General features: G+C 39.6%; 1 protein-coding gene across 1 annotated transcript in view; it reads left to right on the top strand.

Annotated features, from left to right (window-relative positions):
• The window catches only part of EML4 (EMAP like 4), a gene marked incomplete at both ends in the record, with an annotated part of 89,813 nt that overhangs the window by 64,612 nt on the left and 8,859 nt on the right, over nucleotides 1-16,342 (top strand). Inside the window, 9 exons of the mRNA XM_084262526.1 lie at nucleotides 183-278; nucleotides 2,408-2,542; nucleotides 2,778-2,913; nucleotides 4,698-4,849; nucleotides 6,311-6,436; nucleotides 6,554-6,685; nucleotides 7,261-7,328; nucleotides 11,091-11,179; nucleotides 14,233-14,330. Coding sequence (XP_084118652.1) covers nucleotides 183-278; nucleotides 2,408-2,542; nucleotides 2,778-2,913; nucleotides 4,698-4,849; nucleotides 6,311-6,436; nucleotides 6,554-6,685; nucleotides 7,261-7,328; nucleotides 11,091-11,179; nucleotides 14,233-14,330 — 1,032 coding nt within the window. The remainder of the gene's footprint in view (nucleotides 1-182; nucleotides 279-2,407; nucleotides 2,543-2,777; nucleotides 2,914-4,697; nucleotides 4,850-6,310; nucleotides 6,437-6,553; nucleotides 6,686-7,260; nucleotides 7,329-11,090; nucleotides 11,180-14,232; nucleotides 14,331-16,342) is intronic.

Raw genomic sequence — 16,342 nt, 5'->3', positions numbered from 1 at the left:
CGAGAAAAGGAAAATACCAGATACATTCTATATTAATATATTGAGTTTATAATTACTTTAAAAAGACTTAATTTTCATTTGTATCTTTGTGCTTTTTAAAAAAATGCTACTGCCCTGCCCTGTTGCTAAATGGGGTATGATAATACTTTGTCAGCACTTTTTTTTTTTCCCTTTTCCTTTAGGATTCTGGTACTCATTTGTGTGTAATTGATGACTCCAATGAGCATATGCTCACTGTGTGGGATTGGCAGAGGAAATCAAAAATAGCAGAAATAAAGGTAATCATTGTGCAAGTTAATATTCTGAAACACAAGTGGTTTTATTCCGATAAATACAAGTTCATGAGATAAACTTGATCATACTTGGAAACTGCAGCTGTGTAATATTGCTGGGTTGTGCAAGGGCACAAAAGGAATCTATTCTTTACTTGTATGTTGGAAAGGTTTTTAATATTGGAGTGCTTATAATTACATTTTATTCATCCCTTAGGAGCCAATCCAAATAAAGCAAGTCTCTAATATCCTAATTAAAATTAAATAGAATAAAATAAATCCTGGAAACTTTAAGAAACTGAAGCCATGATTCAGTCTGTAGTTGTTTATTTAAAACTAAAATACCTTCAGACATTTCTTATTTTCATTTTTGTCTGAATTGAGTTCCAGACATTTATTCTCAGTACACATACCTCTTCTCATTTGAAGTCTATTAGTACTTTTGTAGATTGCAGCCTTGTCTGCTTTTCTGTTTCTTTCGTTAGCTTCTAATTGTGGAGAAGTGTTTGGTGGTGGTGTGCTCAATGTTCGTGTAAAGTTAATTCCATTGGAAACACCTGGTCCAGTAATAATTCCAGAATATCATGGAATCATACAATATAGTGAGTTGGATGGGACCCATAAGGATTGAGTCCAACTCCAAATACAAGACATCTTTCTCTGCATTATACAATATCAAGCAAGGAAATATTACATGGATGGAACTGAATATATATTAAATTTTTGTAATGAGTTAGTAAGTGGAGTACTGTACAAGCATGTATGCCTGTAGGATCACAAACTTGTCATTTCAAATAACAAAATCAGGTTGGTTTGATCTCTTTATCTTTAAATTATATTGACCAGTACTATTTAGATGCTTTTCTGCAAGTTTTAATGTAATTCTATATAAATGTTTCTTTGCTGATCTTTGATGTGAAACTATTTAGCATATGCCCATTTTTATTGACATTGTTTTTTGCACTCCAGGGAGTTCCGTGGTGTTTCAGAATTGACTAAAACAAAATTTTCAGGGACAGCTTACCCTTCAGTAGAAGTTTAGCACTTGATCTTATAAGTATGGTAAGCACCTTCCACAATAGGTGGGATGGGCAGAGTTTCATCCCTTGAGCTAGGGTGCAGAGGAGAAGCCTTTTCTCAGCTGAACTCAACAAAACTTTTCAGTCCTTAGTTTCCTTACGATTTGTGGATATAGCAGAACCACTCAGTGGAGGAAACAAGTGTGAGAAGCGTTAACTCAGTAAATATGGCCATCAACAAAAAATTAAACTTCAGAAGGTTGTGTTTCTATAGTGAGCTAAAAAGGGTGGAGTGGGAAAGAGTGCTTCCCACAAGTGCTGATTCAGCAGCACTTTTGTGTGTACTCTGTAAAGCATGAGCTTAAATGCCGTGGAAGTAAATGCATTGATGCGTTACTTGAGTGTTTTGTACAGTCATTGCCTCCAGGAGATTGTCTTCAAAGGCGGTTTGGTTGAATCTACATTAGAAGTTGAATAAACAGCTGGTCAGTTTGTTGTGCTTGTAAAATCTATTGGTAAACGATGAAATACTGATTCAATATGCAGCCAGTAAATACACAAAGGTGGGATCCTATGTTTCAGAGTTTAGAGTTACGCAGGCTTATTTTTCTTTTTTATGAGTAGGAAAGGAGAGGAAGAAAGCACCCAAAGTTATTTTTACAGAATTTAAGGAATAGAGTGATGTATATAATCCTACTTTTAACTATTCTCACTTGCTTCTGTCGCAGCTTTGTTATCCATAAGAGAAAACTAGTCTGTGTAAAAACTAAGCAGGGTTTTCAACCCAAAAAAGTGTCCTTTATACATCATCTACTTTCTGTGGCAGAAGTCTTAGTGATTCCAGAGGGCAGAAGCTTTTGTGATTTAAAAAGTGAATGTAAAATCCTGAATTTTCTCTTAAAGTTTTATAAAGATCTCTTATGGCTGTAAAAATAAATAAATAAAATAAAACGACATGTGCATTCATTCAGACAGCTGATTTAGTATGGAACACTTACCAGATTCTTTTGAGCATAAGATAAGCTGTCTAATTCCTCATATCTCTGTTCTGAAACCTGGGAGTTTACATGTGTTATTGTCCCAATTGAATAAATATTATTTCTGTTATTATTTCAGACTACAAATGAAGTAGTTCTTGCTGTAGAATTCCATCCAACTGATGCAAATACCATAATAACATGTGGCAAATCTCATATATTTTTCTGGACCTGGAGTGGCAATTCACTATCAAGGAAGCAAGGGATATTTGGGGTAAGAATGTCTTGATCTCAGGTCAGTTTTAAGTCATTGGTGTGATTTGCTCACACTTTATGTATATTTGCTGCATTGTTACCATGTACTGTTTGAGCAGAGAGGTAAGCAAGAAAAAAACCCCAATGTTAAATTCTGCTTCTGGGTATGCAAGGGTGTATAGGTGTGGATACATGGTACTAATTATCTAAAAAGTACGAGTAATTACCACTTTCTTTTGCTTGTTACTTTTCAGAAATATGAAAAACCCAAATTTGTTCAGTGTTTGGCATTTTTGGGAAATGGTGATGTCCTCACTGGAGACTCTGGTGGGATAATACTTATATGGAGCAAAACTACTGTAGAAGCTACTCCAGGAAAAGGATCTAAAGGTGAGTTACATTCAGAATTAATTGCAGGTTTTAGGTAGTCTGTTAGAGGGCGAACAGAAAGGATAGCACTAGAAAAGGAATAGGGAAAGCAGACTGACTAAGGGTGTACACTTCCTGTTATTAACAGGTGGCACTAAATTCCTCCAAGTCTCATGAATTTGCTGACTTAATAGCAATCTAGAGTTTCTCAGTAGTTAATGAGGCTGCCCAAAGTGAAAGAAAACTACTTTGTTTAAATAGTTTGCATTTTAAAAATGTGCAGTTAATCAGCTTTCCCTTCATGCTGTGATTTTCAAAAAGGCTGTAGGATCACTTGGGGGATTCTCAGTCTACCTTTCCCTCCTGAGGCTTATGTTGTACCATGCTTAATACCTTTAAGTGTCGAAGCTGATGGTAATAGGACTTGTATATGAAGGAAAAATACAATGCGTAGTGTACCAGTTACCCAAATAACAGTATCTGGTTTAGCAGACACTCAAGTCATGGCTGTAAAATATACTTTAAAAGCCACCTTATTTGAAGTTTGGGTTAAACTTACACTTTAGGGCAAAGTTTTTGTAAAAATGAAAGGAAAACGATTTGTTACCTAATACATGCAGACCTGGCACAGTTGAGCCCTAAGGCAACTTATAAATTCAAGGATAATTTATTTTACTTGGCAGCTATTTCAAACACTCTGGTTTAAATCAGTATGCCAGGAAAACATTCGTGTAAAAAGTAAATTTTTTATGGTAATTCTGTTTTTCTAGGTAAATCTTTTTCTTGTCTTTCAAGATAACTGCAGTGGAAAAGTAATTTAACAAAAATATTCTGATGTTTAATTTTGAAGTTCCTGTTCAAAAATAACTTTTTCCCTGAATAGTCTTAAAAGATATGTATTTATACTTACTTAATTAAATATGGGATCTTTTAGTAGGTTTATCACATTACATTGGTCACAGGACTTGATCTCAGACTCCTTTTCATGCTGGTTTGAACTGACGTGAGCCATAGGCAGTCAGCAAAGTTAAGCTGGTATTTATTTGTGTGGTGTTTTAGACTTTTCCTGTGGTGGTTGTTTTAAAGTATGCAAGCCTCAAAGCACTAGAATCTTGGTATATATCATTTTCTACAGCTGTTCTTATAACATGAAGACCCCATTAGAATGCAAAAGGCTTCTGTTGCTACCTTTGTTGTTTAATTTTCTCTTCTCCCTCTCATTCTTCCTAGTGTTTTCCTTTTGGTACACTGCTACATTGATATATACCAAATGCTGGTTATACTATTTTTAAGTGAGGCAACATCCAGCATTAGACATTAGGTTCATGCATCCTGGAAACTTTGCTATAAATAATTTTCTTTTTATTCCCATAAGACTATGGACAACAAGTCTTTGAGTTGCTTTTAATAAAATGTCTAATTCTTTTCTAATAATGACTTGCTAAATATTTATTGACTCTAAGTGATAGTTTCTTTTGCTTCTGGAAAAAGTCTGTTCCCTTGGATAGCAGAGAAATGAAAGTATTTTGCAAAAAGCTGTTCATAGCTTCACAAGTTGTAGGACAATCAATCTCCATAAAGCTTGTATTGAGAAAAAAAAGGCAGGCCCTTTGTTTTATCTTTTTATCCTGTAAGAAAACACTACCACCTTGTGTTTGCAGTACTGATGCAGTACTAATAGCCTGACAGTCCAGTTATTTATTATATGCTGTCGCTTTATTCTTCTGCCAAAAGACACAGCTTCTTGTAAACCCCAAGTGAAAAAATGAGCAGTGTTCTTTATTATTTTCTTTTTGTGCATGTAGGAGTATATCAGATAAGCAGGCAAATCAAAGCTCATGATGGCAGTGTCTTCACACTCTGTCAGATGAGGAATGGGATGCTGCTAACTGGAGGTGGGAAAGACCGAAAGATCATCCTGTGGGATCATGATTTGAATCCTGAAAGGGAAATTGAGGTAAGAAAGCAAGAGTGACAAGGAAAATTGCCTTGATCAAAGTATTGACTAGCAAGACAGAGCAACTTGGAGAATCAGTAGTTAGGATGGCAGAGTATTTTCTGGTTGCTTTCTTTTTAAGTGGATGATGGTGTTTTATTACAGAAGTGTATTAATGTTCAGCCTATAAATGAGCCTATCCGAGACTTCCGTTTTCTTATGTTTAAGTGAACAGAAATTGTAAAGTTTTGCTCTTCCTTAGTTTCTTTTATTCGTCTATTTTTTGAGGTTATTCTTTAGTTTTACCTGTTTTTTTGTTACATTTGCCTTCTCAGAGAAAGGCTGTTACCAGGATTTGAGAGTTTTCAATAGAATTTTTCTCATAAGACAAAAAGTAGGATGCATAGAGATACTCTGTAAGAATGTAAGAGCTATATTGAGGAACTTCTTTTAACCTAAAGCAGGTGGTTAGTGAACATGTAGGTCCTTGTGATTTGGCTGTATGGTAATGCTGGGTAGATGGGGATGAACTGGAAATTTTTCCACTGACAATGACATGATGTCTTGAAGTACTGTGATCTTCTTAAGACACTTGTTCTAGTAATGGTTTATTCCACTTACTTGATATCCGTTTATAGCACCATTTTTTTTCCTTAACATGTAAGTTTAGTTCCATCTAGAGTTTGTTGTTACCATGAATCTGACACTGACCTTTACAAAGCGTGGCTGACAGTAAGCATGAACTATCACATACAATGTTAGACTTGAGTTACACACTCTATTCTTATCAGTTTATCTGTTTTCCTTTTGTTAATAATGTTGTGCTAAAGCTACTTTTATATTGAGAAATATTCCAAGAACCACCCCCCACAACTTAGGAATGAATATCTGGCTTTTCTGCCTTCTGTGGTGAACATTAAAGTTTGGTTTATCTTTAGAAAATACATTTTCAGAAGACCAAACACATTCACAGTGTAAAATGAAGCAGTGTATTAGAATTCAAGCATGCAATAAACTCAATAAAATTTGGAGTCATACGAATATTTACCTAAGGGTAATCAGGAAGAATAAAGTAATTCAGGAAGCATTTACTGTGTGCTATAAGATTTTTTTTTCTTATTTTTCATTATCTGTTTTGAAAAGTAAACAGCAACTGTGTATTATTCCTATACCTACATGATGAGATGTGAGGATGTGGAGTGAATTTTTTTAGTGTGTTTGACACTTAAATATCCCTGAAAATTAATTATATTTTTTCTTTCTGCTGAGACTTGTTAAAATGGCATAATCATGATTTAACTTTTTTTTTTAAATGAAGTTCTCTTTTATATGCCTGTACTGAATAAAAAAAAAACATATGCATGATTATTTGTACTGGGAGGACTGCAGTTCTGGTGCTGTCTTTGTGTAGTATTTGTGGCCTTCAAAAATAAGTCCATATTAAGATGCCTGATGTGGCTTTACAGATGTTTCTTTTCCTAGGTTCCTGATCAGTATGGAACAATCAGAGCAGTAGCAGAGGGAAAAGCAGAGCAATTTTTAGTTGGAACTTCACGAAACTTTGTTCTGCGGGGAACATTTAATGATGGTTTCCTAGTAGAGGTGCAGGTGAGTGCAACTTTTATTTTTTTATACTAATCCCCAAAATGTAAAGGGTTTCCCTGCTGGTGTGTTATTTTAAGAGACTCTTCATTCATTGTTAATTCTTGTGTGTTTTCTTTCCAGGGACATACAGATGAACTCTGGGGACTGGCATCCCATCCTTTCAAAGACTTATTTCTAACATGTGCTCAAGACAGACAAGTCTGTATGTGGAACTCTGTGGACCACACACTGGAATGGACCAGGCTGCTAGATGTATGTCAACACTTTAATAGTAAATACAAGATTGGAAAAGAGGCAAAAGCATTAATTTTCTCTTTCATGTTATTGCACAAGAAGTGAAAATCCTGTAGTTACAGAATTAAAAACAGCTATGTGGAAGCTTTAATAAACAACTGGGCTCATCAAATATTGTATAGACTGTAATCTGCTTACCATTATCTGATGCCATTGAAAGAAAACTCAGCATCCTTTGTTCTTAGAGTTTAACTTTTTTCCCCAAGAGGCTATCGTGTGAATGTGCAAGGTTTGACTTTAGAAGGCTTTCCTTACTGTCATTTTTCATTTCATATTTTGGTTAATTCTGTCCTAATAGTCAACCAAGAGCATCCTTTTACAGAGAAGTTTAGACTTTTTACTTGCAAGAAGGCTGTGTCATCCTTATCACAGATACATTAAAAGAAAATCCATTTGAGGAAAGTAACCATGCTGCAAGCTAATTGGTTTCTTACTGTGTCAGTTCACCTCAGGCTTTTAGAGTAGTTTTGGTACAAGAAGTGTGACCAAAGGAAGCGTGCAGGCGAATGACATGTCTGTACCTCTCCGTGCAGGAACCGGGACACTGTGCTGACTTCCATCCCAGTGGAGCGGTGGTTGCCATAGGAACACACTCGGGCAGGTAAACACCTTTAGTTGGAATTGTGAAAGTTTAAAAGGGATTATGTGATACTTGGTGTGATATATTATCATATTAATCATTTGGGGTTTTTTTTCTTTTTGCTTGAGGTTAAGTAGCCTAACAAGGTTGGGGAGGGGACAGATTTTCGTATGTGGGTTTGGTGAAGACAGAAGGATTATCTCACATTAGCCTGTTTTGGGTTTTTAACAACTCTTCCATGAAAGCCCAAATATTGATTTTTTTTTTTTTTTTCTTCTTCCTATTTTTTGGGGGGGTGGGGTTCCATAAGCATTCCTAATTGGCTTTACCAAATACCATATTGTCCGTTTGTGTGACATTGGCTTGTAAGACAAGTACAGTACTGATCTTTCTCTTTCCCAAGTGAAATACACTTGCGCCATTCTAAATTGCTACAGAACAGGCTAGTATCTTGATTTTTTTGTATAAGGCACAGTTCAACATGGCACATTGCTTCAATGATGTGCTGTGTTGAGCTGGGCACATTCATTCTTAAAATGGTTGCTTGTTGAAAGCTTTCAAAATACAAGCAAAATCCTTTCAATGGACTTTAACATTTCTGGAAAAACTAAATGTTAGATATTTTTATGGAGTTTATTTCTCTGAGATGAAGATGAAGTCTTTGCTAAATTCATTAGGTATAACATTAGGCTAAAAATCCTAGTTTACCTACCTAAGAAAAATCTTGCTAAGCTCTTATATATTTGGCTTCGACATTCTACCTTTGCATTTTTTCATCTAATTATACCATTAAATGACACAAGGGTTTCTGCCTTCATTAAACAGAGCAGAAGATACTGGCCTAATAGTACTTGAGCAGAGAAAAGGGAAAAGAAGGTCAGGCTACATTTCTTGAGAGTTATTAGATAGTTTTGACATTACATCAAAGCACAGTGAAGGTATATTGAGCAGCTGAAGCACTGAGCCTTGTGTTTTCCTTTTGACTTTTTTTTTTCCCGACCACGGCACTCTAAGAATACTTTCTGGGTCAGCACTTTGAAGTTTAAATTCATATTTTTTAATTACTTGAGATAACGATTTTCTACTGTGTTCGATAAATTTATGATCGTAGCCTTGGTGGTTTTTAAATTTTTTTTACGCTGTTCTTGGAACTGAACAGTTCCCCATTATATTTTATTGCATTCTGAAATCTCATGATTCAGTGATAGGTTTGAGATGTACAAATGAAACTGAACTGAAATGAGGCCTGGTAAGTGTACAAGTGTGTGGGAAATAAATGGAGCTGTGAATTAAGATAAATAGAACGATTGTATATTTATTTCCTAACCAGCAGCATCACGCGGTGCTTTCTGCACCAGACAATCCAGTCCAATGGAGTTATGTCCCAAGGAATATGGTCTGCATGAAGTATCTCTATTAACATATAGATATTAACTATTAAATAGTCTTGAGCCCTTGAGAAGGTATTTTTGATTCATAAATCAAAAAGTATAAAGCCAATATTAAATTAGTCTCATTTATTTAGAGTTCTATAAATCTTGTACATGTCTATCTCTTGTCATTCTCTTGCTATCCTGGTGCTAGTAGGGAGGTTGGTAAGACAGGGTAGGGAGTAGAGCATTAAGAAAACTGGATTTGATGGTTAAAATTGTGACACCTGAAGAAAACTGAATTTTCTACCTCTCTTCGCATTCTTGTCTGTTTTTTAATGACAGTGTGTTTTTATCAAGCTGACACATCATGGTTTTGGTGTGCTTTTCATGTACCACTTTCATTGATGAGTATTTCAGTATCATTTCCCTTTTTGGGGCTGTTTGCAAATGGTCTGCCCCAGGCTTTGTTAACCACTTCTTTAAATACCTTCTGTGTGCCTGATCGTCAGTTGTCTGGGAAGAAGTATAGTTTGGAGAGAAGTAATGCTTTTTTTGGATGCTGCTGGGAATGCACAGCTGAAAAACTAAAAAGGGCTGGCAATCAGAAATCCTACCAGAAGAGTGGATTTTATTTTTTTTCCCTTTTGTCATGCTGCCAGGGATGTTACTTGCAGGGAATTAGACCATTCTATGACTAATCACATGGAATATCTTGTGCCACACAACGCTGAAAAAAACCTAGTGAGTTTCTTAGAAAATTACTAAAATGAGGAAGAAAACTGAAGACTGGAAGGCAAGACCAGAATAAGCCAGAACTACAAGGAGGTGAAATCGTCAGTGGGGAGCTATTGAGATTTATATCCGTTCAGCATCTGTTGTGGTATTAAGATAAAGAAGCCTGAATATCCCAGGGAACTAATCTTGTAAGATGGGTTGCTTTGTTCACCCTGATTAATGCCTTGCAGGTTCAACAATCAATATTATCTAAACGTGGGAATCGCAAGTGGGAGTGCAAAAATATTTTGCCACTTCAGAATACTGTTTCTCTGGTGATTTCATCAGAAGAATTCTGCATTCACAGATGTGAATTGTCAGGAATAAATGTCTGTCATGGATCAGAATTCGTTTTCCAAAGGAAAGCAGTTTAAGGGGTTTTGTTTCTAAAAACATTTTTTTTTAGATTTTTTTTTTAAAGTAAAGGAATGGGAAGATAAGAAATGAATGAAGATGGCAAAAGTTCTGTCTTGGTTATGTGACGTCACAGACAAGTTGCGTGTCTTTGGTAACAGTTGGGAGAAAAATCAATAAAAATAAAAAAAGAAACAGAGCTACTGTCTTACAGCTGGGATACCATTCATCCATCCACTTATCCCATCCAGTCTGCAGATCAGAAGTTCACTTGGCGGCCAAGCTTTACATTTCACAGCCCTGGAGGACTTAGGGTCAGCTGCCGTTTGCATGCTGCATCCCTTTATGTTGGAAGGAAGTTCCTCTCCCAAAGCAGTGTCTCAAGGTGGACCCCAGCTGCTTGCAAGGAGGGACTGTGTGGGCTATGCCAATGAACTGCTGTCACTGCTAGATTGGAGGCACATTTCATACAGACAGGCTTTCTTGCTGGCAGTTGCAGTGATTGCTGCAGCATTGGGAGAGTTTGGAAGATGGAAGAGAGCATGTCTCATTACACCTTGTGGAAGCAGGAAGAAACAGCTGAAGTGTGTGTGACTGACACTTCCTTTCTTAAATCAATATCTAAATTGTCACAATGCTCTGACTGTTTCCTTGGTCACCTCAGGTTGCTGGTAATAATTTTCGTTTAGAAGAAATTTTGGAGAAGGACTGAGGTCACAAAGTGCTGTCTCCTAGTATCAAAAAGAAGGTCGATGTGCACTCTTAGGAGCAACAGGAGTTTTGTATTGTGTTGTATACCAAACAATACCACCTCTCTTCTATCATTAAAATGGGAGGAGTGGGAGGTTTGAATGATTTTCCTGTTGCTTTTTAGGCATTTGTTATTTTTTTCATTTTACATAATATTACCTGGTGGATTTCCTGGTTCAGGGAACAGCCTCAAAGGACCAAGCTGAAGAGCCAGTCTTGGGACCAGCATCAAGAGGCATGTCCCTACCACTATCGGGTGGCATGTTTATCATCCATTAGACACTTTGGTAATTACTGTAGCGTTCAAGGGAGGGGGAAAGAAATTCGGCTCCACTTAGAATCTTTTCTGTATTCTCCACTGGAACTTGTATTGTGTTGTGAACCAGAAAAGCATTCCATTAACAACAGATGTTTGCTGGGCTGCCCTTGAGAGGGGCTAGCATGAGAAGATGAAGGCACGCAGTGATTATTGCTCTTCTGCTTGTTTTTTATTTAGTGGAAGTGATACTCATGGGAATTCTCCTTTCTCTAGGTGGTTTGTTTTGGATGCAGAAACGCGGGATCTGGTTTCAATACACACTGATGGTAACGAACAGCTCTCGGTGATGCGTTACTCAATAGGTAGGTATAACTTGTAAGTTTGGAATAATTGCTGATGAATGAGATACCTTTTCTGTTAAATTATCTCCCAGTTACTTAAAGGTAAAGCTTTGGAAAAAAAAAATTAAGATGCTTCTTATATAACTGAATACTTCATTACAGACTTGCTTGTGTATGCTAAATCTTCTGTAACTGCAAACATTATATTCACCTTTCCCAGCCTTTCCTTCGCATCAAACTGTGTTGTTATAGTAAATATTAGCTTTCTCACAGAAAAATTAAGTTCTCAACTAGATAGTTGGCAGGTTAACAGAAAAGTATGTAAAAAACTTTGATATTTTACTATATAATCATAGAATGGTTTGGAAGGGATGTTTAAGTTCACCTAGTTCCAACCCCCTGACACGGGCAGGGACACCCTTCACTAGCCCACGCTGCCCAAAGCCCCATCCAACCTACCCTTGAATGCTGCCAGGGAGGGGGCAGCCACAGCTGCTCTGGGCAGCCCGTGCCAGGGCCTCACCATCATCACAGGGAAGAATTTCTTCCTAATGTCTAATCTAAATGTATCTGCCTTCAGCTTAAGGAGGGACCTTGTCCTATCGCTACACTCCCTGATAAACAGCCCCTCTCCAGCTTTCCTGTACACCCCTTTAGGTACCAGAAGGCTTTAATAAGGTCTCTCCTGAGTCTTCTCCAGGCTGAACAATCCCAACTCTCACAACCTGTCTCAATAGGAGAGGTGCTCCTGCCATCGGGTCAACATTGTGTCCCTCCTCTGGATTTACTCCAACAGGTCCATGTCTTTTCTGTGCTAAGGACCCCAGAACTGGCTGCAGTACTCCAGATGGAGTCTCAGGAGAGCAGAAAGGGGCAGAATCACCTCCCTCAGTCTGCTGGTCACACTTTCAGCCTGGCAGCCAGGTTGGCTTTCTAGGCTGCAAGTACACACTGCTGAGGCATGCTGAGCTTCTTGTCCTCCTCAGGGGTTCTCTCACTCCATTCTATGAGGACCCTGTAGTTGTGCTTGGACTTGCCCCAACCTATGTGCAGAAACTTGCACTTGGCCTTGTTGAACTTCATGAGGTTCACAGGAACCCACCTCTCAAGCATGTCAAGGACCCCTCTGCATGGCATCATATCGGCTGCACCACTTCTTAAGTTATTTACAAGTTTGTTAATACAAACCCATAAATCTAACCACAAGTCTGTCTGAAACTCAGACCTGTTCGTTATTTGCTTTGGGGTTGCACAGAGTCCAAGGCGGTATTGAGTCTTCTCTTTAGATGTGTAGTGAGTTCATCAGAGGCCAAATCCCCTCTGTTTAAAAGTGGATGGAAGAACACTTGTAAATCTGTTTCTTGTTTGCTTTTGGGCAACATGCAGCGTCAGTGGGCAAAATGTTCCTTTGCTGCTGCCACATCTGCCAAGCACAGCAATTTATTTTAAAGCACTGATGTTCATTGACACTAGAGACGTTTGATCATGATTCAAGGCAACTCTTGTTCATGTATTTTTTTTTTAATGGAGACATCACAAATTAGAAAATTGCTTGTAATGTTTGAATGCTCCACTTCTTAAGTTGTTATTTAGTGCTGACATTCCCCTCTGGATCTAAGCTAACTATAAGGTAAATACTTGCAGTGAACTGGCCCTGGCTGAAGGCCAGGTGCCCCCCAAAGCCTCTTTATCACTTCCCCCACTTAGCGAGACAGGGAGAGAGAATATAACAGGCTTGTGGGACTTTAAAAGGGCAGGGACAGATCATTCGCCAATTACCATCATGGGCAAACCAGACTCAACTTTGGGAAAAATGAATTTAATTAATTACAAATCAAGTCAGTGTAGAGCAATGAGAAATAAAATGAAATCTTAAAACACCTCCCCCCACCCCTCTCTTCTTCTCGGGATCGACATCACTCCTGAATTCTCTCTTTCCTCTCCCTGAGAAGTCCAGGGACACAGGGAAGGGGGCTTGGGGTCAGTCCATCACACATTGCCTCTGCTGCTCCTTCCTCCTCAGTGGGAGGACTCTTCACACTTTTCCCTGCTCTGGTGGGGGTCCCTCTCGTAAGAGACAGTCCTCCATGAACATCTTCAATGTGAGTCCTTCCTGCAGGCTGCAGCTCTTCACAAACTGCCCCAGTGTGGATCACTTCCACAGGGTGCAGACCTTCAGGACCAGACTGCTCCAACGTGGGTGCCTTATGGGGTCACAAGTCCTGCCAGTAAACCTGCCCCAGACTGGGCTTCTCTCTCCATGGGGCCACGGGTCCTGGCAGTAGCCCTCCTTGGGGCTCAAGTGTCTTGAGCATTCCATGGGGTCACAGGTGTCTCTACCTGCTCTGACATGGGTCCGCCCCAGGCCGCAGGTGGAATCTCTGTCACCCATCAACCTCCATGGCCTGCAGAGGGACAGCCTGCCAGTCTTCTCCACGGGCTGTAGGGGAATCTCTGCTCCAGCACCTGGTGCACCTCCTCCCCCTCTTTCTTCACTGACCTTGGTGTCTGCAGAGTTGTTCCTCTCACATCTTCTCACTCCTCTTGCTGGCTATAAAACCTGCTACTGTTCAGGGTTTTTTCCTTCTAAAATCTGTTTATCCCAGAGGTGCTACCAGTGTCACTGATGGGCTTGACCTTGGGCAGCAGTGGGTCTGTCTTGCAGCTGGTTGGCACTGGCTCTGCCACACATGGGGGAAGCTTCTCACAGGGAAGCACCCCTATATCCACTACCAAACCTGTGACACAGCAAACCCAAATCAATACTGTTCTGCAATTTTTTGTGATACAAAAAACTCAAGCCTGGCTGCTGTCAAAAATTTCCTGAAATCCAGTGGAATCTGAGGATTTATACCCTGCCCACTGGACACTTTTTTAAGAAAAGCAGAAGTGAGAGAACTTGCCTAAAAAACATTACACACAAAGTAAGCACTACTTAATGTAAATTGCTATGTGTCCTTAAATAGAATTCCTAAGTAGTAGCTTGAGACTACTGTCTTAGTGATAAATCTAAAATAATTAAAATTCAGAAAACAACGAGTCTGTTAATTTCTATCAAATGTTTTGTGTTGTAGATGGCACCTTGCTTGCAGTTGGATCCCATGACAACTTTATTTACCTCTACGTAGTAACAGAAAATGGAAGAAAGTATAGCAGATATGGAAAATGCACTGTAAGTTCTGAAGCAAATGCAATCAGCAATTCTTGCACTTTGAAGTTATACTTACACTAAGATGTTAAGCAGTGGAACTCTCTGGGTTAGTGTTTTTCCTTTTTAGATAGGTTTTCAGGGAAGGGGGGTTTTATCCTTTGACATTATTTTAAACTTCATGGTACTCTCGTGGGTACTGCAGCCATTAGCATTAGCTGAATGGTTTTGCCTTAAGTACAACTGACTTCTGAGACTGTTGATTTATAATGAGCAATCAGCAGATGGAGAAATGCCCTGTACTTCTGTGCTGAAACTGTGCACTGTTTTGGGCTGTAATTGTTACTACAAAATTTGGAATTGGGAAGTATGTAAACAATAGATTTTAGTCGCGAGGTAAATAAATGTTAAGTGTAGCAAGTAGTGGAGTTGTTATTAGTCGTTACACTTACAAGAGGTTGTCCTAGTGCTAAAGATTCAGGCTTTTTTTCCTTGTTTAGTTGCTAACACCCTGGCCTTAAGTTTAGCTTTCTCTTCAGGTTAGTGTCTTTGAGAGATGCCCCATGCTTCTAGAGCATGGCGGTCCAGAACAGCCTGAGTCCAGCTGCTGCCGGGGCATGGGTCTGCCAGGGCAGTCAGTGGTGGGTTTGCTCTCCATCCCTGTGGTGTGCAGACTGGCAGCGAGGGCTCAGGGGCTGGCATAGGATGCAGCTGGAAGGGAAGGGTGCTATGTGTGCTGGAGACTCTTCCTGGGCAGGGTTGTGATGCAGGGTGAGCCAGGGCATCCTGCGGCATCCACGCATGATGGTGACAGGGTTAACCAACAGCACAAGAGTTGTGAGAGAAGAAATTGCGTCTACAGCCTTCCTGAGGAGCTCAAGCACTGGGGAACAGACTGAGGCACAGTGGGGCTGGTGGAGACAAAGGCAGTGGGCAGCTACAACTCAGTACAACATTTCACCTCCGTACAGCATTTCACCCCATCGCTTACTTTTTAAACATCAAGATAAAGTCATTTAGAGAGGGCTAGTCTTAACGTACACAATATTTAGCTTCTGATGTGCTTCAGGGTCTCTGTGAGCTTTTTGAATATGTAAGAGATCATTTATTTCTATGTCTCATATATAAGTAAAACCAGCACCTGTATATCTGTCTGTCCCTTGGCATTGGCAAGAAAGGTTTGTTAAAGCTGGGATTGGAGAAATGAGCACTGTTATACTTGGGCAGAAGCATTAACACTTCAAAGCAGATTTCTGTTAGCCTTTTTTCTTTCAGTCAGAGTGACTGCGTGTAGAAGCCAAAATTAGCAACCTGGTTTCTGTTGGGGCTGAGCTCCCCTGACCCTTCCAGCTTGTGCAGAAGGCAGCAGCGCCGCGTTTAGCTGACCAGAGCTAGCGCAGACGGTCGGGTTTCACAAGCCCTGTGCCTCCCCTCCGGCTAACTGCCAGCACGCTGTCTGGTGGATACCAGCTTGATGCTAAGCAGGGAGACACCCAGGCGTGCTCAGGACCCCAGAGCTCTCCTGGACGGTTCCTGGGTGCTGGCACTGCGTCTCTCTGCTGTTCTTCTGTCATTCAGTAGCCTCGCGGGTGTTCTCCAAGTAGTATGACTCAGTCCTCCTGGTAGTCAACTTGTGGTTGTTTCTTCCAACTTGAATACATTATTTGAATACTTTCAGAAGTATTTTATCTACTGAACCAGCACCAGTGTTAGCATAAGGGCTGTATGCCCACTGTTAGATTTAAATTCCCTTTCAGTCACAACCAGACTCTCCTCTGCTGCCAGAGGGGCAAGCCTCTGATCTCTGAACATGTTTCCACAGTGAGGGGTGGTGTTGGTTGTGATCAGAAAGAATTTCAGATGAGTGGAACCAACCGTTTCTGCTTGTGCAGCTGTTTGTTGAGGGCTCCAGCTATGCAGACAGCAATGTGAAGGTACGGGCTGGGGTATGGACTTCCAGCATGTCAGCAGCTCCAAGGGTAGCTGGCACTGTCTCTGTTTGCCTTGCATCAGACATAGCCATTAGCAAAGGAGAA

The sequence above is a fragment of the Gallinula chloropus genome (genome assembly GCF_964237585.1).
Source record: "Gallinula chloropus genome assembly, chromosome: 3".
In the NCBI taxonomy this organism is placed as follows: Eukaryota; Metazoa; Chordata; class Aves; order Gruiformes; family Rallidae; genus Gallinula; species Gallinula chloropus.
This window is presented reverse-complemented; position numbering and strand designations above follow the sequence as displayed.